This window comes from Bufo gargarizans, chromosome 5 (assembly GCF_014858855.1).
Source record: "Bufo gargarizans isolate SCDJY-AF-19 chromosome 5, ASM1485885v1, whole genome shotgun sequence".
Taxonomy (NCBI): Eukaryota; Metazoa; Chordata; class Amphibia; order Anura; family Bufonidae; genus Bufo; species Bufo gargarizans.
This window is the reverse complement of record NC_058084.1, coordinates 69,955,465-69,977,584: the sequence shown is the minus strand read 5'-3', so window position 1 is coordinate 69,977,584 and position 22,120 is coordinate 69,955,465. Positions and strand designations below refer to the sequence as shown.

Sequence of the window (22,120 nt, the reverse complement as noted above, 5' to 3'; positions counted from 1 at the left end):
GCTGTTCTTTCTCATCTAACCTCTCCTGTTGATCCACTATAAGTCCACAGTGTCGTTGGCTTTGGTTCCTGATAGCAGTGAATTGTCTGGTGGGCGGTCAGCGCTCAGTATCAACAGCTGAGGTGATGCTCCATTGACACCAAGCGCTGGGGGACGCTCAGCTGACAATTCACTGCCATCAGGCACCAAAACTCATGTGAGAGATTAGAAGGAAATAATAAACCACCACCAGAGATGCAGTTACAAAGGTAGATCTACACAATGGAGCTTCAGTGGACTTCATGGGCTGCCATACAGCCTTCTGAACATTGTTCTGCCCTCAAACGGGGCTCTTAAAGAGTACCTTTCACCACTCCTGGCATGCCAGTTTTAATAGCTCCATGCATTCTCCATGTAATAACAATTCTGGAACATCTATTCTTATGGCTCCATGTTATGCCATTCTTTTACTATTTCTACTAGAAGTTATTAATTACTTTCTAGAAGTCTGCAGTAAGGGTACAGAGGGGAGGTAACCAGTTGGGGGGTGTACCTGCAGAGACTCACTCTATCCAATCAGTGCTGCCAATTTGAGACTGTGCAGGTACACACCTCCAACTTGTTATCACCCCTCTGTACCCTTACTGCAGACTGACAGAAAGTCATTCATAACTTCTAAAAAGTTAAAGGAATTATACAACATAGAGCCCTAAGAATAGATGCTCCAGAATTGTTATTACACGGGGAATGCATGTAGCTATTAAAACCATTTCCTCAAAGAAGCGCAACTTTAAACATCTCCTGTTTGGCCACTATCAGTGCCCATTACTAGTGGATTGTCAGGTGGGTGGTCAACTCTCAGCATCAAAGGCTGAGATGATGCTCCGTTGACACTGAGTGCTGGGGACAACTCAGTTGACAATTCACTGCTGTCAGGCACCAAAACTCATGGGAGAGGTTAGAAGGAAAGAAAACATATTGCCAATGTCACAGAAGATAGAGTTGAAAAGGTAGGCAGCCAGTTGAACTTCTTTGAGGAGGATATTATTATTATTATTATTATTATTGGCATACCTTTCTTTAAAAAAAAATATATATATATTTGATTACAAGTAGAGCTGAGCGAATTTCATATTTTGGTAAAAGGTGAATTGTGTTGAGGATTCCATTACCACGGACCATAGCACAATTCTATGGCGGAATGCATAACAGAATGCCTTTAGAAGTATATGGGCTGCAAAACGGATCAGTGCCGTTTCCGTTATGCAGGGGAGACATAAGCGGAAATTCGCTCATCTCTAATTACAAGCAAAGTCTGGGGTTCTACAAAAATGTAAGAAGTTATTTTATTTTTTTATTCTGGGGGGGGGGCAGTGGTCGTCATAAAAAAGGTAAAAAATCTGATTCATTATGCAAATTACATAAAAGCTGAAGATATAATTGGGAAATCTTCAGAGAGAAATTCAAGAGGTCAGAGTCCAAATCAACTTGCTCCTGTAAGAAGCAGATGTGCGACCGCCATTGTTACCGGTGCCTTTTCTAGGTTGTCTCACGGTTAAGGCATGTGTAGACGACCATGAGATAGAAAAGAGTTGGACAATACATGAAGGACACAGGTGTAGAAGAGCTGCCCTCCCCGTGCTTGTATGTTGTAACACTTGGTTTAAATTGAAGCACATTCTCACAACACATAACTTTCATTGTTCTCTACCCAAAGATAAGACAAAAATGAAGCCCATTGTGCCAAAATTATGCCTGGCATTGTAACATCAAAACCAAGTCAGACGGAAGAGGACCCCAGCAGTGTTACCTGTTCGACTGTCTGTTTGTAATTTGCTTGTATTAAAGTTATTTCCAGTCTCAAATCACACAGGTTCTGCTCAGCAGACTCCAGACTTTTTGTGCTTTTTCTGCAGTGTCTCTTTGAATGTTCCAAATCTTCTTGCAGCTTTGCTATCATTTCCTCATAAAATTCGGCCTTGAACATAAAAAATATGCAGTTTGATGAAGACCTTTTAAGAAAGCCTTTTTTATAGCATTTAGGAGATTATTTAAAGATCACCATGTGATTGCGATGGAAAGCAAAAGCAACCGCTCGCTACTTTGAGCCCTTTATTTTTTTATTTTTTTTTACAGCCCAGAGCTGCTTTTTAACTGTGATCGAGATCTTTAAACAATTCTCTTTAAGTTTTCCTATTCTGATGACGGGGGCACACATAAAGTAGCAGCCAATGCCTGACCTGCATGTGAAGATACAGTTGTAAGGAGTTCCTCGCCAAATGTGTGAATGCAATTTTTCTTCGTTCCTTTTATCAGAGAATAGAGCCTGTACAAATAATAAAAGACAGGGTTTTTGTAATCCTCCAGTCATCTAACCTCCCCACAGGGGCAAACAGAAGCAATGTGCAGTGCCATGGTGTCAGAAGCCACAACCAGAGGATTAAAACAAGCCTTATTACTGTACAAGCTCCAATACTCTGTTAAATTACTTATGTGAACAATTCAGATTGCAATACCAATTTTACCTACTGCTCAATGTGCCTACAACAAGGGGGGATTTAATAAAGCTGGGACACAGATTACTTTTAGGAAAACTGTTCATATTCCTGCTCTGCGCTACATACATAATAATTTCCACTGAGATATTTCACACTGAATTATAATAAAATTGCGTCCAAAGTACAACCTGCTACAATGTGAAGGATTATTCTGTCACCTGAATATATCATGGCTCCCCAAAGATCACGTTTAGAAATGTAAAATTTCTTGGATTTTGAATAAAAACTATAAGCTCTCACTATCAAAGCAAAAAGACTTACCCTTTACTTACCTTTGCGTATGTTTAGTTTTCAGTTGTTTTAATCAATATTACTAACCTCAGACTGGTCTACAATGACCCCTGATATTTGTCTGTCTATTGCTTCTCATTTGCAAGAATGGAAATGCCAAGTAGAAGGGGACATGAAGCCATGGAATTGCTAGAGCAATGGCTGCGGGTGTGCACTGGAAAAGGACAGCATTTGTGCATTACACCGAGTGACCTAGCAGGGTGACGGAGAAGGCCTGTGACAGCAAAATATTGGTCTACTGCAATAATTCAACCAAGATGGTGATGGATGTTTATGAGGTGTCATAGGTCTAGAAAAATTCTATGCATGAAAAGCGTCAGCTTTATTCTTTATTCTGATATTTACAGTTAAATGGAGACCTATGGATATGCTTGGCTTATATACATGTTCAGCAGATTTTCCCAGTACACACACACAATGTTGATTCTAAAGGAGATGTGAATTCAGCATTAGGGTACTTTCACACTAGCGGTAAAGTATTAAGTTCCGTCAAATGTCATCCGTTTGCATAAGGATTTCCGCCAATGGAACTGAATGCCGGATTCTTCTAACGCTAGTGTGAAAGTACCCTAATAGTGGTTTTCTCCATGGCTGTGAAACAGAGTGAAATTAATTGAATGGGGTTGTGTCACGAAGCATAGTCTACATTTTACAAACCACCACCTGCATTTGAGTACTTTTGTAATTGCATGTAATTAAAAATGTTCTATATCCAGTGTACATTCAAAAAAAGTATCTGTATAGCACCGCCTGCTGTTTGTACTTTTCCTTTTTTTTTTTTGTCCATCTCACCGAGCTGGTCGCACATGCTCAGTTTAAATCTTCAACTAAGAGGGAGAGAGCTGCAGCAGAAAGACACGCCCCCTGAGCTGCCAGGCTGAAGATAATCTAGCAGGGCAATTGGAACAGTGAATGTGGAGATCTTTGGACCAATGTGAGGTACAAGACTGGTTCTAGCTTTGTAGCTTCTAGGTAAGATAATAATATGACATTTACTAATAGCCTTTTTTGAAATTATGTGTTTTTTTTTAATTTCAGAAGGTATGCCCCATTGTTTGCCAGATAATTTGTGCTCGCCACAGGGAGGTTCTGTCCATAAGATGGCTGCTGATGGAGGGTCATGTGACCAGCCTCCTCCATTCAAACATACTGCCCCTGCACTAAACGCCCAACAGAAGGTTGCTTCTGTATTTTTACAGGCCAAGCACAGAGAAGAAAGCATCTATTAAAGGTAAAGAAAATTCAAAAAGGCTGGTAAATTGAGCCAAATTGGAATTGTATAGATGCCTATTGTATGATTGTACATATCAGTTAAAAATTGACTAGATTTCCATTTGTTCCTTGGCTTAAATTATCCACATGGAAGATTTGGGGAGCAGACGGTACATCATCGATATATCTATGTAGGCAGCATATCTATGCTTACACAATACAAGTGACACCAGATGGAAAATATTACCTGTCTTGTGTAATATTTCATCTGTTTCTCTGCCGTAGAAACATTTAGGAGGAGGATTTTCATCTGGGCTCGGGCTTCTAGTAGATCACTTTGAGAAGAACTACTTTTCTCCTGTAACTGACGAATTTCATCTTCCAATCGTATTAGTCGATTTTCTTGTTCTTTAATCTTAAACATATAATGCAATAGGTCAACTTTTTATGCTATACACACAGGTGAATCCTTCTAGTTAGCACCATGGATCACGGCTTGACAATGACACTTAGAAGCCATACAGCCAAAATTAGTGGAAACAGATACAACAAAAACTTTATTGAGGCTACTTTCACACTAGCGTTGTTTGAATCCGGCGTTCAATTCGGACACCGGAACTGCCCGCCGGATCCGGAAAAACGTGTGAAAACTGATTACATTTGAATCCTGATCAGGCTTTCGATCACAATGGAAAAATGCATTGGAAAAAACGGATCCGCCATTTATGGACTTTAACTTTTTTCCCCTATTTTTCGGGTTTAACATGCAAAAGCCGGATCCGTTTTGACTGAACACACGGCGCCGGATCCGGCGTTAATGCAAGTCAATGGGAAAAAGGCCGGATCCAGCGTTCAGTCAAAGTGTTCAGGATTTTTGGCCGGAGGTAAAAATACTGCATGCTACGTTTTTCTGAAAAGCCTGATCAGTCAAAAAGACTGAACAGAAGACATCCTGAGGGACGGACTCTCCATTTAGAATGCATTAGGATAAAACTGATTAGTTCTTTTCCGGATTTGAGCCCCTAGGACGGAACTCAGCACCGGAAAAGAAAAACGCTAGTGTGAAAGTACCCTAAAGGGGTTCCCAGGCTCCACATATTAAAGATGCATCTTCAGGATGGATCATCAATATCAGATCTCTGGGAACTAAGCCGAAGTAGCCAAGCATGGACACTACAATTGGAATAGCGCTGAGCTTCCTGTTCCAGAAAGCTGAACAGAGAGATATGCCAAACTACTTCATGCAGGCAGCCATCTAATGTGTATAGTGTCCTCCTGACTTTTCCCTGCTGCTGATGTCGGGGGAGATAAAGATCGGACATGTTGGATGCTTTCTCTCTTCTCTCCATTCACTACATATGCATGCTATGTTAAAGGAAGGATCAGCAGGAGAGATAGTTAAAAAGTGTCAGCCAAACAAGTGTTCGCCTGAAGGTTAACTCATGTGTAAGGTCAGTTAAACGGGTTGTCCCACAAAAAATATTCTACAGTTTTCAAACCAGTGCCTGGATCTGAATACTTCTGTAACTGAATGTAATAAAAAAAAAAATGGTATAGCCACTGAGTTAATCAATAAAATGTATGTGTATAGCGCCACCTGCTGTTTGTTTTTTGTTTTTTTTCTGAAGTGGTCACCCGTGCTCAGTTTCATCCTTCAACTGCCTCCTGAGCTGTGATAGGGAGAGAGCTAGAAAAGAAAGGACACGCCCCTGAGCTGCAGAAGAAAGGACACTAACCTTGATCTTGGTATAAATCTAGCAGAGCAGATGGATCAATCCATGAGAGGTACAGGGCTGGTTCTAGCTTTGATAGAGATTGTGTCATGTACAATATATTTTCATTTTTTTAATTGATCGTGACATAACCCTTTCAACTAAGGAAAGGCACTAATTTAATTAGTGCCTTTGTCCCTACCCAAGTCAACCCTACTAAAATCAATGAGGAACGATGACTTCAGAACATCACTGGCAGGTTTTCATACATTATAGGACTCTGTAGACTCTTCATTATCTTTCCTCAAATCACTTTATCATCTCAGAACTAAAAGTGTAAAACCCCTGAAACAGGTCCATTTCGATGGATTCCATGTTGTAAGAAGGTTCACAATGCTGTTGGTGCCTTGCGGAAGGCTTGGTGTAGAGAACGGTGGCGCAGTTGTGTTTCCTCAACTACGCGCCCTTATAAAGTAGTGAGAGAATGTAGGAAGTAATCACACAACGTTTCAATTTGACCAAACACTGCAATATCAAGGGAGATGACATGTTTTATTTTCGCACTGCCTTTAAATGTAATGAAATTAGGAGACTTTACTCAAACACACCTGAAGAAAATAACTCTCCTCTCCTGACATGGTGAGCAATATTAGCCACATAAAACGTCTTACTCCGGTCAGCTGGCGAGAGGAGTGAGTTCACAGCTGCAGTTCTAAGGCTGCGATTATTAAAAAATAATTGTGTATTAAGCCAGGATTAAAAGTGCCCCAGAAACACACGTTCTGATTTACAGCAAAGGAAGCCATGAAATTCCATTTGCGATTCTAAAAAGCTTGCTGAGGCACATTACTCAATGTTCATTAACAGCCCTGGATTTTACCGTCTACGTGCGCAACGTAACACTATATTTTCACTTGGGAAAAAAAGTAAAAGTGTTTGAGAATTCATGGTAAAATATAGCAGCTGCTCTGTATACCCCATGGACCCTGGAGACCACTGAACGATGTCATGTAAGCATCAGTATTTCTAGTGCCGGCTTTCTGGTTTGGCATACAGACAATGTGCAAGATGTTGCAGGCAATCGTGGGTTTAGACAACCATGGTGTGAGGATTATCTAATGTGGTAACACAGGAGGTACTTGAGATTTTACCAATTGGACACCTATCTTTCAGGAGCACAGGGGTCCATGACACCCCCATCTGCCAACACAAATCACCAGCTGAACTGGCTTCAATGAAGGGTTGGGTGCACTGTTTGGGCATCTCTTTCCATAGTGAAGATGCACAAGCACAGCCACTTCTTCACTGACTGAAGCTAACCACATTTTTCCAGTTGGTTGAGACACCAAATTTTGCGGATAACATGAAACTACCCCATTTATAATGATATTTCCAAGTAATTTCTCTAATATACGTACAAAACATACAAGGCCCTATGCTTGGTCAGTACACAAAGAAAAAGCCTTAAAGAGGTTGTCCTACCAAAAATATTTAGGTTTTCAAAAAAGTACCTGGATCTTAAAACTTTTGTAACTGCATGTCATAAAAATTTAGCATAGCCACTGAGTTATTCAATAAACTGTATCTGCATAGTGCCACCTGCTTTGTTTTTTCTTATTGCTATGTATTTTTCGCAGAGGTGGACGCACATGCTCAGTTCCAAACTTCAACTGATTCCTTAGCTGTGCTAGGGAGAGATCTGCAGCAAAGAATACGCCCCCTGAGCTGTCAGCTTGATATAAATCTAGCAGAGCAATGAATAGGGGAAACCTCCGGACCCATCATGAGATAACCCATTGAACCTACAGTATATGTCAAAAGGTACCCATAAGGTTCTGCTCCCCAAACAGAGACCAAGAGAGTCCACTGGTATCATTTTTTTCCTAACTGACTAGAAAAGACTATACATGGGAACCTATAGATCAGGCATGCTCAACCTGTAGCCCTCTAGCTGTTGTAAAACTACAACTCCCACGATGCCCTTCTGTAGGATGAAAGCTGTAGGCTGTCAGGGAATGATGGGAGTTGTAGTTTTGCAACAGCTGGAGGGCCGCAGGTTGAGCATGCCTGCTATAGATGATATCCCACTGTCTACATAGTGGGATATTTCAGAGGCATAAGTCAGCGCTTCCTGTAAAAGGCTGAAAATGTAATGTGAACATTCTCCTAAAGGAAACATCTGGTATATAAGATACATATTAACATTTTTTTTCCAAAGTCGTAACTATACTCTCTGTAGTATAACCGTTAAACTTTGAGGGAAAGAAGCGTGTGCTGTAATGCACGCAAAGTACGCAAAAAAATATACATTCAAAGAAAGTCATGGATTGCCCTAAGTAGCAGTATATGCAGATAAATGAGGAATAAAATAGCATAATGGGAAAGAAATCTCTGGGTCATACCTTTCTTATCTGCAGTGCAGTTTTATCATACACAGCATGTGCATAAACACTGCAATCATACTGTACATATGACCAAAACCATGGGGCTGTGTAAGTCAATCAGATGAAAAAGTCTCTCATGGCTTTCTGCATTATATCCACTACTGCAGGCGCCCTGACATGTGTGGAAGCTAGTATAAACTGGGTGCCGTCTATTCTCATTGTATATACTAAGCAACAAATGTATGTCACGGATAGTTTGACATAATGATGAAGCAATTGAGCACAACGTGCAGCGCTTTCCATTTCCATTATGTACTGCTTAAAAAAATTCTAAGAAGTTCTTGGGGAAGGGATCACCAGGAGACAAAATCACTTACATCTGCTTGTACATATGGATGGGATACGGGTATAGATCACTTAGGATTAGCATAATATATATATATAATTTTTTATTATTATGATTTTTTTATATCCCCTCCTTATTTTCTTCCTTATGTCCAATATCCGAAGTGGAATAAGCAACCTGAAATTCCGTACTTGTGGCTTCTTTAACGCATTCAGCGCCTTGCAAATTTCAGTTTCTTCCCAAAGCCACAAATTTTTTATTTTTCCGTTCTCATAGCCCATATAAGGGCTTGATTTTTTGGCGGGACAAGTTGTACTTTCTAACGACAACATTTAATATTGCATACGATGTAGTGGGCAGTGGAAAGCTGGCAATTTTTTTTTCACAAGAGCGGAATAGGAAAAACATGCAATTCCACCAGTTTTATGGGTTTTGTTTTTACCACGTTACCTGTGCAGTAAAACTGACCCTTCATTGTCTGGGTCAGTAAAATGACAACAATATCACATTTATATAGTTTCTTGTAATTTAATACAAAACAAAAAACTCGTAATTTTTTTTTCATCGCTATATTCTGATCCCTCTAACTTTTTTTATAGTTATAACTACGGAGCTGTGTGGGGGCTCATTTTTTTGCAGGATGATCGGAGTATGCATGACTTTTTGATTACTTTTTATTACATTTTTGGGGGAGGTGAAGCAACAAAAAACTGTGAATCTGTCATTTTGCCTTTTTTTCTGTTATGCTGTTCACCATATGAAAAAAAAAATAATAATTTTAATAGTACGGACATTTTGAGACGCAGATATGTCCATGACATTTTTATTGCTTATTTATTTTAGTTAATAGGAAAAGGGGTGATTAGATTTTTTTTTTTCTTTTTTAAGTCACCCTAGATGGCTATAATGAGCAATCATTAGACTGTTATTGCAATTCATTGCAGATTTGCTATGTTCTTATGGAGCCCTTGCACCTTCAGGACGCCATAGGAACTACGGCTCTAAAACCCCTGGCTTCTTCAGAGAGGCCAGGGGTTTCTCAATCAGGTTCTAGGGAGCACAGAGCTCCCGGTAAAGCCGCATCAGATGCAATGGTCACAACTGACCACAGAATCTTAAAGGGATTTTAGTGACAGAGCTTTTAACATCATCACATTAGTCTGCTCGTTTTGTATCAAAATATACTAGTATTACTACCCTAAGTGTTGTCCTTTGTCTAGAAAATCGCTTTTATTAATATGGTAATTACCTGAGTAAGGAGCCCAAGGGGCTGTCCCTCCGGCCGTTGGTGCCCAGCCGCGCCCCTTCTGCCTGGAGCCCAGCATCGCCCCACTGCTAATTTATTCACTCCTCATTGCCGGCTGGCGCATGTGCAGTGCGTCCTGTGAGGCCGATTCCAGGCGCTGACATGTGTATCCACGGAATGCGTTCACTGAGCCATACACTCGCGCATGTGCCGTGGATATGCACCAGACGGCAATGAGGAGTGAATAAATTAGCAGTGGGGTGGTGCTGGGCTCCAGGAGAAGGGGCGCAGCCGCAGGGACAGCCCCTTGGGCACCCTACTCCGGTAATTGCCATATTAATACAAGCGATTTTCTAGACAAAAGGACAACACGTAGGGTAGTAATACTAGTATATTTTAATACAAAACGAGCAGACTGATGTGATGATGTTAAAAGCTCTGTCACTAAAATCCAGGTGACAGAATCCCTTTAAGGGTTAAATGTCTGCAATCTGCATTACTGCCGATCGCAGACATTATTCCCAGGTGTTCGCTGTTTAGAACAGCAAAAAACTGGTGGCTATTGCGCCTGCTGCACTTGTGAGCAGGCAGGCAACATTTGTAAAGACAGAACTCCCATCGTACATGTACTGAACGGGTTATGGTGGGTTCAGACAAGACATCATGGATACTGCCACAAATGTATTATTACGTGCAGATTTTGTGTCAGTTTTTTGCTGTACATTTCAACCTGCAGCAATTCCACAACATCACTGGTCTGCTGCATATATGAAAATCTGCATACATTTATACTTCAGTGTCAATGGGGTTTAGGACTGTACTGTAAACTGTTCGAACAAACCCATCATATCTGAATGTGGTCTAATGGTGAGAACTTCAATATCAGATTGAATCAGTACCCCATTGATCAATTATCCTCAGCAGCTGCTGCCACTGGAGATGGAGGCAGAGGCCGACAGCTCCATCCACAGTGTGGGGTTACTGGAGCTCAGCTCCCAACGTGTTATTTCCTGTGCCGTCACTGCGGAGAACAGCCGATCGGTGGGGCTGCTAATCTGATATGATGACGTTTTGTAAAGAAATATCAATATCTAGAGTCTGGACTATCCCTTTAAAACTCCAGTTTTGTGGGCACCTAAGTATAGTCTCCCCTCTTTAGGGGCAGAATTATTATTTTTTATACATTAATATTTAGGCAGACACAATCATAAGTGTACAGCTTTGAATACATTCGGCCATAATGACAACTTTAGTCTTACATAATCTGGATCTGCCTGTATGTGTGCTCGGTTATTGGGCTCTCATTCTACCCTAGTGGGACAACTTGTTTATGAGCTCAGCCTTGTCAAGTAATGAAGCAGAGGCAACTTTTCTAGTGTTACACAAAGGGGAGAATTTGTCAGTTTTTATTTCAAGATTTATGGTGTAAAAAGTTGCATATTTTGGTGCACATTATTTTTGCACAATGTTTTATGACTTTTGTGATTTTCACCAGTCTCAACACTTTTGAAAACTGGGAAGGATAATGGGTGTGATTAGTAAGTCCAATAGGTGCATGTCAGATTTATCAAATGGCTCTTTAAAAAAAAAAAAAAGCCAAAAAGGGGCACTCTCATACCAGTAGAGGAGTCTATAGACAGTGTTATTGTCTTGGCAAAGCAGTCAAAAGCAAAAAGGACTTAAAAAACATGTCCTCCCTATATGAGAAATCATGGTAAGCCGGCTGTGGAACTTGTGGGTTTGCAGGGAGGGCAGGTCAAGTCAGTGTGGGACAATGTATCTGCAGGATTTGTGATTTTGAGATGTGCAGCCACCATAAAACACATTTTCTCATCTTTAATCATGGTATATTTATAATCTATGGTGCATTTTCGATGCACATTCAATACATGGGATTCCATTACCATGCTTATTTGATATGTACTCATCAGTTTCATTTGACATGTACACACATGCATTTGCACTTTATGTATTAATTGCTGTCACTTGTACCCATTAAATATTGTACATGTTTGTATATGTTTGTATATGTCTGTATATTGTATATGTCTGTATGGTGTATATGGTTGTATATATATGCGTATATTAATGAACTTTACCCACTACTTCGGGCATGTCATTACATGGTACCCTACATATTTTAGCCACTACATTCACTTTGCAACTATTATATAAGTACTTCAGTTATACTTTTTCTCTGCGATAGGGGTGTTCTGAGTCTTTGGCATCAATTTTAAACAGACGGCTGTCTGTTGCTCCTCCCCTAGTGTGATGCGTGCGCGCATCATCTGGCGCCGCCTCCGGCGCCCTGGGCCTGTGCGTCCATGCATCATCCCCGCCCGATCATGTGCTTGGTCACGTGGGGGGGCGGGTTCTTTGGTCTGACGCCGGGCACAGGGTGACCGGATGTGGTTTGCTTCCGGAGTGATCACGCGCCAGTAAACATCACACCTGGGGACAAGCAAGTGCTGGAGTATGATTGGTTCGTACAGATTTTAAAATGTCTGATCCGCAGTGATAGCGCTACCCCCTGACGAAGGCACGCCGAAACGCGCGTTGGGGTAGCGCCATCCTGGTTAGGTCATCTCTTGGTCTGATTCATTGGCGAGTTCCATTTATTCATTCTTAAATCCGGTCTTGTTCCACACGGATCACTTCTGTTGTTAGGGTTTCTACTTGCAAGTCGGATTTTAGTGGTCCCTTGTATGGGTCCTTTACTTCCCTCTTCACATTCTGGGACTCACCTTTGTTACCTTACTTATTGTGTATCGGCAGCATCATTATGTTACAGTATTTCTGCTTTCTATTATGTATTTATCTTGCTGATCACACCTTTTATGATTTATGACCAGAGTTTTCCACCCAGGGTGGCGCTGTTGTTTCTTTCCCTGTTTCTTTTGTTTCCCTGTCCCACTGCATCTATATGTATGTAATTATTGATGTCTTTTTCATGATATAATAAAGTATTTACAATATTTATTATTTTGGCTTTTTGAGCTTCATTCTTCCTTTAATCTGATTTATGCTCGGGAGCTTTGGCCGAGTTAATTCTTTGGGGGTAGCATCTTGGGTATATTATTGGGGGAGCACAGGCCCCCCCGGACTTTTCTGTCCCCCTTGTTGTCCGATGCCCCAAGGGTCACCCCTCTTCCTTTCCACCATAAAACACAGTTCAGAGAGGAGGAGGCTAAGGGTAAGTACATAGTTTGGTCTATGGTCTAAATCCTTTTCTTTTGTCTGATCCAGGGTCCCAAATAAGTTGTCTTGTCTGGGATCTGATTTTAATATACAAGGACTGGTCTAGGGTTTTCCATTAATATAAGGGGGCTGGTCTGATATCTAACATTAATGTAAAGGCACTGGTCTGTGGTCTGATATTAATATATAAATCTGGTCTGTAATATATCAGACACACCTCTTAGAAAGGGCACTCCCAATTTTTCCACAATCCGCTGCTCAAGCATAACCCTTTGATGGGCTCTTCGAGGTTGACATCTCTCAAGTTTTGGGACTTTGATGCCCAGGGCAAAAGAAATCCACAATCCTATTGTACCCTTTTCTAGAAAACTCAATGATTTCTTATTATTTCATATTACAGCTCATAATATCTAAAATTTAGTAGGTTTTACTAAGTGGAAAATGGTGTTTGGGATACAAGAGAATAGAGAGACAAAAATGTATGTGTCGCGCAGAACATCTATTTAGGTTTAGTTTTACGATTTAGGCTACTTTCACACTGGCGTTTCTGGGTCCGCTTGTGAGATCCATTTCAGGGTTCTCACAAGCAGCCGAAAACGGATCAGTTTAGCCCCAATGCATTCTGAAAGGATAAGGATCGTTCAGAATGCATCAGTTTGGCTGCGTTTGGTCTCTGTTGCGTTTTTTAGGCGGTCACTAAAACGTTTTGGTGTCCGCCTGACTATGCATAGCCTAACTGATCAGTCTAGACTTACAATGTAAGTCAATGGGGACGGATCCGTTTTTCACTGACACAATATGGTGCAATTGAAAACGGATCCGTCCTCCATTGACTTTTAATGTAAGTCAAGACGGTTCAGTTTTGACTTAGACTTTTTTTGAATGAATAATGCAAATGGATCCGTTATGAACGGATACAAGCGTTTGCATTATCAGTGCGGATCGGTCTGTGCAGATACAAGACGGATCCGCACTGAACGCCAGTGTGAAAGTAGCCTTACCATAACACCATGGTGGCACAGGTTAGCAGGAAAACATCGTCTTTGTGTTCCCTGGTGTCGACATGTACAGATCACTGATAACAGTGATGTAACAGTAACAGTCCGACTTCTACAAATTATCTAGATACAGTACAGAGATAGAGTACAGAGAAAAGATGTAGATTGTGTCTTCTCTGCATGCCCCTGTCCCCTCTGTATAGAATGTTTTTACAGCATCATTAATGACCTCAAGGTGTTCCTTAGTGACTGTTTGAATGCAGAAAAATACTAAACACAAAGATATAACTTAATACCAGTTGAGAGTCGCTCTTCTTCTTGGACTTCAAATTTTCAACTTCACATTCCAGGTCTGAAGCCTGTTTCTTTAACTTGTCTACCAGAGTTTGCCCGTCCTGGTGATGAAGCTGGCCCTGGATGAGCTCTTCACGTAAACCTTTCACTAAGGTCTCAAAATTTTCAACCTACAAGATAATAATGCACGGATTCAGTCAAGATGGATTCTTAGTCTAGACCATACATGTTTTTATTCACCGCTAAACAAAATTTAAACAAAATAAAAACAAAAACAAAAAATAAAGTTACAGGCTACCTAGGCCCACCTCCTGAGCCAGGTAGATAAAGATCAGATTCTCCCAGTGTTAAATAAGGCCAGATACCCATGTATCAGGCTGGTGGTCACAGGTGCCCTCCTGAATTGCTGTCCTCAGAAGTTGCCATGGCAGTCAGGGCTGAATGGAGAAGAGAAGTAATGAGAATTTCTACAACAGAGGAGACGTGGCAGGATTCCCCTATATGGCCCCGGCCACCACAGAAGGGCAGCTCCCGGACAGTGTTTTGTGCTGTATTGTGGCATTACGTTCTGTTGGGGCGATGTTTTGTGCTCGAAGGCTTTTTTTTCCAGGGCCACTTTAAGTTCCCAGTCCGCCCCTACCGATGAATCAAACTCAAAAGTATGAGGAAGTCACGCAATGCCAGAAACTGACCAGGTTTCTAAAAGATCCTTTTTTGTTCTACTTTTATTCTTCAATGTAACGTTATAAAATATTTAACGTAAGGGTACTTTCACACTAGCGTTATTCTTTTCCGGCATTGAGTTCCGTCCTAGGGGCTCAATACCGGAAAAGAACTGATCAGTTTTATCCTAATGCATTCTGACGGAACGGAACTGCCTGCCGGAATCCTCTGCCGGAAATGTGAAAGTACCATAATTTGGGCTAAGTACCCTTAATAAAAGAAGCTGCACGTAGAATGCAGCGATGCGCACCGGAGACATAAGAATGTAGATTGTAGAAGCGCTTATTAGATGAACTGTGACAATTTGGTAGCATACAGCCAGAAACACTAGATTTTGGAGTGTTAGCTTTTGTTTTGTTTAGAGGTGATGATTTCCCTGCTCTCTGGTCCATAAAACTACATTAGCACGGCAAACCACTGCATATGTAGTCAGTGCTGTATCAGATTTACCAGAAGAGCAGCTGTCCGGAAAAGACGCTTAGATGCACAGCAGCTCTATGCCTGTGTAGTTATAGGCAAATTATTCCTAATTGTATCACCTATAAGTGAAGTATACTTCTAATTATCTTCTTCCTACAGCTGTATGAAAATCAATAACCATAAGGCTTTCAATGAAACACACACTGCACGCTTCTGCAGGTTCCTAATGAATGCAAATAGTTTGACCTTTCCTTGACAAGCCTGAATATTGTTTCATACTTTTGCCATTAAACTTGCTGTTATCAGCAATTCACATTACAAACAGGAGGTGGGGGCAAGAAAAGCCAAACGGTAGAGAGGAAAAAAGAAAAAAATTGTAGAAATCAAAGAAAAAAAATCTTGACAATAGCAAGAGGAAATCAAAATTGTACAAAACAAGTGCGTGAACTTTTTGCATCTGAAAGCATATATCTGGATGATGAGCTTCTCGGTTGCATAATGAATTTCTTTTATTCACGAAGCTTTTTGTCTGAAGAGGCTCTCAAATCATCATGTGGATGCAGTTCTGCATAATTTTTATATAAATATTAGAGAAACACTTTGGTAATTGGTTTCCATCGAAATTCACAGTCATTTTTTCTCAAGAGTGGCGTTCTTTAATAACAAAGGTTAATTGAAGATTGCCTTTAAATAAACCCCTCTGCTGGTGATGCACAGAGCTTTTGTTAAGGGATAAATAGGTTGATGATGCAGGTATAAACTTTTACTCAAGGGACATGGAGGATGAACCGCTGCTGTAGCCCTGGGGTGCTTCAGCTAGCTTCTTAGCCATCTTTAAAGTGCTCTTTCCTTAAGGGTGACTGATACAGTGACTCCATGGACTCCCTTAAAGGGGTTCAAATTATATTAATAAATATAAAGCAGTAGCTGGGTAATCTTATATCTACGTATTGTATTTTTTTCCAGTCTACATGATTGCTTCATAAGAACACAATGGCGGTTTTACTTCTGGCTACATCCACTGACATATACGTATGTGTCTCCACTCTTTGCTTACTAAACCTATCAAGCCTAACATCACTAATGACATTTCAAATACCTGTCCATGAACACACCTGGCTATATAGTGCGAGAGGCAGGGAAAGTGCACAAAAAAAAGGTATTCTCACAGTAGAGAAACATGGCTTGTACTGTGTAACCCCTTAGTGACCAGCTTGTTTTGGGCCTTAATGACCAAACAATTGTGTTTTCATTTTTTTTGCCTTCCAAAACCTTTAACTTTTTTATCGATGTAGCCATATAAGAGCCTGTTTTTGCGGTATAAGTTGTAGTTTTCAATGGTGCCATTTTGGGGGTACTTCTTAACTTACTGATTAACTTTTATTAAGGCCCCTTTCAAAAGAGTGAGTTTTCTGCACGGATGCAATGCGTGACGTGAATGCATAGCACCCGCACTGAATCCTGACCCATTCATTTCAATGGGTCTGTGTACATGAGTTCTGCGTTGTGTAAAAAATGCAGCATGTTCTGAATTCTGCGTTTTTCACACAGCCCTGGCCCCATAGCCAAAAGCAGCAATTCTGACTTTTTGTTTTTACTGTGTTCACCCTGTAAATTACATGATAATTGTGTACTGCAGGTCATTACAGATGAAGCAATACAAAATATGTAAAAGGTGTATTGTTTTACTTAGATTTTTAAAATAAACCTTTATTTTTTATTTTTTTAAGCATTTAACAGACTTTAATAGGTGATCTTTTGATCGCTTCTATAATTCTCTTGTACCGCATAAACCAGGCATCCTCAAACTGTGGCCCTCCAGCTGTTGCAAAATTACAACTACCAGCATGCCCGAACAGCCTACAGGTATCAGCCTACAGCAGGGCATTGTGGGAGTTGTTGTTTTACAACAGCTGGAGGGCCACAGTTTGAGGATGCCTGGCATAAACAGTAATTATACAATAGTGCTATACTGATAGTTGCCAGCAGGTTGCGCCAGAGAGGCACGCCCTGCTAGGATACACTGCAAGCAGGGCAGGGGCCTTGATTAGACTTCAGAATGCCGTGCACAGGCATAGTCATCCCACAATGTCATTTGTGGTGTGCCGATGGGACACTGAGGAAGTCCGTTCCCTCTGTATACCACTTAGAACATGGCATCTAAGGGGTTAGGCGGTCCAGATCAGCACTTCTTCCAGTCCAGGCAGTTACAGCAGGAGGCAGGCTCCCAAGGTGTGCTGTCCGCATCTTCTGCAGCCCCATTGAAATTAATGGGTTTGCGAAACTGATGCAGACCCACTCATAAGGTCGTGTGTACTATTATGTTATGTACTGTTCTAACTTGGGCTAATGTAAGTAGTACATGATGAGGTTACTTATTAATAATGTGAGGCTCATAGAGGTTCAAAATTTATAAGATGTACCTCCTATTAATAAGTGACCCCCATTAAATACCTCCTCCCATAATGGACAACATTTGGGTTACTGTCAGTCCCTCCCTCCTGCTGTGATGGAGCATGCATCGAAGCATTAAAGAGCATGATAAGAGCATGGCATGAGCCGGGCAGTGAGCATGACATGCTCTCTGCAGAAAGTAAACGTGGTGAGGGCCAGGTAGTGCGTGCCAGGTTCTCTGTAGAGCAGGACGTGCTAATAAGCTGCACAACTGCACAGCTTAGTATTGAAATACTGACAATATCAGCACTGAAAGTTTAGACACCTCGAAGTATCAAAACAGAAACAATATTTTGATGACTCATACAACCCTAATTCAAGGTACATAGGATGTGGAAAGAGTATGGTGACAGATTTCGTTTATTGGAGTCTGCATTGCTGTACTATGTTCCAAATTTATCAAATGTTGCATGACGTTTGATAAATTTTGTGCAGGGAAGACAATCAGAATGTATGAGTGTATGTGATCTGCAAGGATGGATTCATAACCAAATTGGTTGAGCATGCCTTCCACATGGATAAGTGCACCCAGAGAATGCCACAAAAACATTCCCCTGGCCATAACGCTGCCACTAGCAGCTAGTGTTCTTACTGTAATGGTTGTAGGGTGTTTGCTCTCTGATGTTCCTTGCCTGACACGCCAACATCCATCTGTTCGATGAAGCAGAAAACATGACTTATTGGTGAAGGCAAAAGTTTGACATTCAGCTGAGGTCCAATTCTGCCACGAAAATTGAAGCCCTTTCTGCCAATGTAACTTCATCAGTAGAGGTGCTGTGGCTGCCTGAAGCCCAATACGCAGAAAGGGTCGTTGAACTGTTGTTTTAGACACAAATCTAATAGCCCCCTGGTCCATTTTAGTGGTGAGCTGCTCCACTGTAGTGTTGGTCCGCCCTCCCACACCTTCGTAGCCAACGTTCACCTTTTCCATGAATGGCACATGGTGCTCCTCAGTTTCCACATCGCTTATTCACAGTGGTGCTATCTGTCCACTCATGACACACTTTCACCAAAGCAGCATGTGAGCAGTTCACAAACTGTGCAGGTTCAGAAATACTGCCATCCTTGGCCTAAAAGCAAATAATTACCCCATTTTGCAACTCTGATAAATCGCCCCTTTTATCCATGACAGCGACGAGAGATATGTGCGCAGAAAGCATATCACACACCTTATATACTCACCAAGCTAAGCTCATGACACGTAACCTTCTTCATGAGCTACAGAATATTTCCAACATTGAAAATAGGAAGTGTTCTTAGACGTATGTAATTCAAATTAAAGATGAGCAAAGTTTTGAAAATTCAACTGGGCAACTTCACCAAAGTTAGCCAAGAAAATGTTCCAAATTAATTAATCAAGAATCGCTATAAATCAGGTATAACCAGGACACTCTGCCTTAGGGTATGGCCACACGGAGTAGCCGTGCTACGGTCATATTGGGGCCGTGCTGCGGTGAAGGTTATTTGACAGTAAACACCGACTATTAATCAGCTCTGGCATACCCACTTCTCCAACCCCAGCGCTCTCCTGCCCTACAGGTGGGAGCCCTTCTCCTGCCATCTGCTTTTCCTCCATTTCCACATCATCTAATATCGATCGGAATATGTCATCAGGAACATCCAGCTCTTTCTCTCTCTGCATCTTCATGACTTCATTAGGACATGGAGAGTTTGAAGGATGATTTGGCAGAAGTAAAGCCAGCAAAAGATAAGGATGGTCATCATTAAGACCTGGCCCCGTAAGGGGTGCAGACTGGATAGTATTAGTTGGCACGCTGGCACCGGAATAATAAAGGCTTCCATCGTATTGGTATTGAATTACATATCTTAGGTTCATGGCTGATGTAGCAATAAGTAAATGTAGGAGTAAATAAATAAAACTGACGCAGAATAAGTGTCCCTGCCCTCAACCCTTCTTCAATATTCTTCTATTAATTGTTTTCAGCAACACTGTCCCAAGCGCTGCAGACTAAAAAAAAATATCAAGGAGCCATTGGCTCCTAACCTGTAAAATTTAGGAGCCAAATGAAATTTTTAGTCGCCAAATTTAAAATGCATATAATTATGGTATAATAAAAAAATAAAACACACGTCTTACCTTGTGTAGTTGCCCATTTGTCTCTCCTTTTGATTCGTTTTTTTAACCCCATCATCTTGAGGCTCATGAGGAGTTGTGCACTAATTTCTATGGACTCTCAGACTATCCAGATTTGCGTTGCTGTTCCTGCTTCCTTGATCCCTAGGTGCTGGGCCTTGGCTCATTCGCTTCCAGGCCTCCGCTGCTTGTCTTGGGTTTCTCCATGAAAACTTATATTTTGATGCCCTGCATCACATGACCATTTAACATAATGCAAGGGAAGCAGTGGTCAGTTATTGGCTGTAACGGCGTCAAACAGGAAGTTTTCATGAAGGGACTCAAGACAAGCAACGGAAGCTGGGGAGCAAGTGAGCCGGTACCCAGCACTGGGGATCATTTAAGTATGATCACCAACAAAGGTCCTGCCAGTCTCAGAAATTAAGTAATTAATTTTAATTTTTGAGGGGGTTTCAAACCGATATTCTTCTATATGTGACACAGAATGGGTTAAAATAAACTATCCCCACTGCACTTCTTAAAAGGCCAATCATTTAAGAGAGGCGCCACTGCAACCAGTGACCACATGAGCAGGCATAACCGCGCTCCATACATCCCCCACCTCTACACAGAGCGCTCTCCATACATTTCCCCTTCTACACTGACCGCTCTCCATACATCCCCCTCTACACAGACCGCTCTCCATGCATCCCCTATCTACACAGACCGCTGTCAGTGAACCACCCCTCACAATCTGCTTCCTGTGATCGTTTAATCCCTTCTCCTATTCACCCTAATAGAGATCTATTAGTGTGAATAGGACTTCACACTCTCCCTGCTGCCCTGTGCATAGTACACACAGCAGCAGGGAGATTACCATAGCAGCCAGAACTTCAGTAGAATCCTGGCTGCCATGGTAATCGATCGGAGCTCCAGGATTACACTGCTGGGGCTCTGATCAGAAGCTACCACTGCACCACCAATGAGGAGGAGGGGAGAGGACCCTGTGGCCACTGCCACCGATGAATATAACAATGGGAAGGGGGGTCGCCATGTTCTCCTCAGCGATCGCAGCGCCATGTCAGAGGGTGGGGTCCGGGTATGTGATACTGCTGCCAGCACCCGCTACCTACACTTATATTAATGTGTTAATTATATTCATTGGTGGTGCAGTGGCCACAGCCGCTCCCCTCCTCTTCTCTGCTATCAGTCCATTGGTGGCAGCGTCACAGGGGGGAGGGACTGCCTCCTTCTCCCTGTGCTGATGATGAGAACATGGCGCGCGCTGAGAGCAGCGCTTGCCATGTTCTAAAAAAGATACTAGGCTGCGCAGCCTAGTATCAAAGACCTGATATGCTCTTCAGCTGCAGCGGTGAGTGTGGTCCACTCGTAAATAGCGACAAGACTAAAAAGTTTTGTCACCATCTGCAAATTTTAAGGCACATTGCCGACCGTTTTGGTCACCATCTGGAGCACTGTGTCCCTAGCCCATGAGCGCTTGCCACGTCTCTCCCTATGCTCTCCTCACCAGTGATGGCCAGTTCGCAGTGTTCGCCGACGAACACATGCGATCTGCCATCTTTATTCCCAAGCCCGGCGATGCAGAGGTAAGTCCTTACCTGTGCCTGCGCCGCAAGCTGCTCTGAAACACATGTGGTCACCCGGAGCAGCCAGTTCCGAGAACAGCCTTCATCGGGCTGTTCTCGGAACTGCCTGCTCCCGGTGACCGCATGTGTATCAGAGCAGCGAGCGGCGCAGGCACAGGTAAGGACTTACCTCTGCATCGCCGGGCTTGGGAATAAAGATGGCAGATCGCATGTGTTCGTCGGTGAACACTGCGAACTGGCCATCACTGCTCCTCACCTCACAATGTCGAAGACTGCGCGGGATGAGGGTTTTTTAGGGCTGTGACATCACAGCGGATGGCTTTCTGCGGACTGGTTGGTTGCTCAGCATTACAGGTGATCTAGCATACCTGGGCTTCTTACTTTCACTTTGTAACGCATTCAGCCGTCATTTTAGGAAAAACTAATTTGTTACCATGAAGCACAAGGAAATTCGGATTTATTGCGAATCGGTGTCTTCCTAAACTTTGGACCCAATCCCGCTTTGAATGCTAATATAAATGTGATATATGAAATATAGTCCACTCAGTAAAACCCTTTCATGTATTCACAATCTTTCTTACATTTGGTTGTACTATGTACAGTATATGTACATATTGTGACACC

The 22,120-nt window shown here is 41.9% G+C and overlaps 1 protein-coding gene across 2 annotated transcripts in view; it reads right to left on the bottom strand.

Moving 5' to 3' along the window:
* The window catches only part of LOC122939589 (polyamine-modulated factor 1-binding protein 1-like), a 340,683-nt gene that overhangs the window by 201,048 nt on the left and 117,515 nt on the right, over positions 1-22,120 (bottom strand). For both annotated transcript variants that reach the window (XM_044295697.1, XM_044295698.1), the window contains exons 15-17: positions 14,221-14,388; positions 4,288-4,455; positions 1,790-1,957 (exon numbers count right to left, since the gene is read on the bottom strand). In XM_044295697.1, coding sequence (XP_044151632.1) covers positions 1,790-1,957; positions 4,288-4,455; positions 14,221-14,388 — 504 coding nt within the window. The remainder of the gene's footprint in view (positions 1-1,789; positions 1,958-4,287; positions 4,456-14,220; positions 14,389-22,120) is intronic.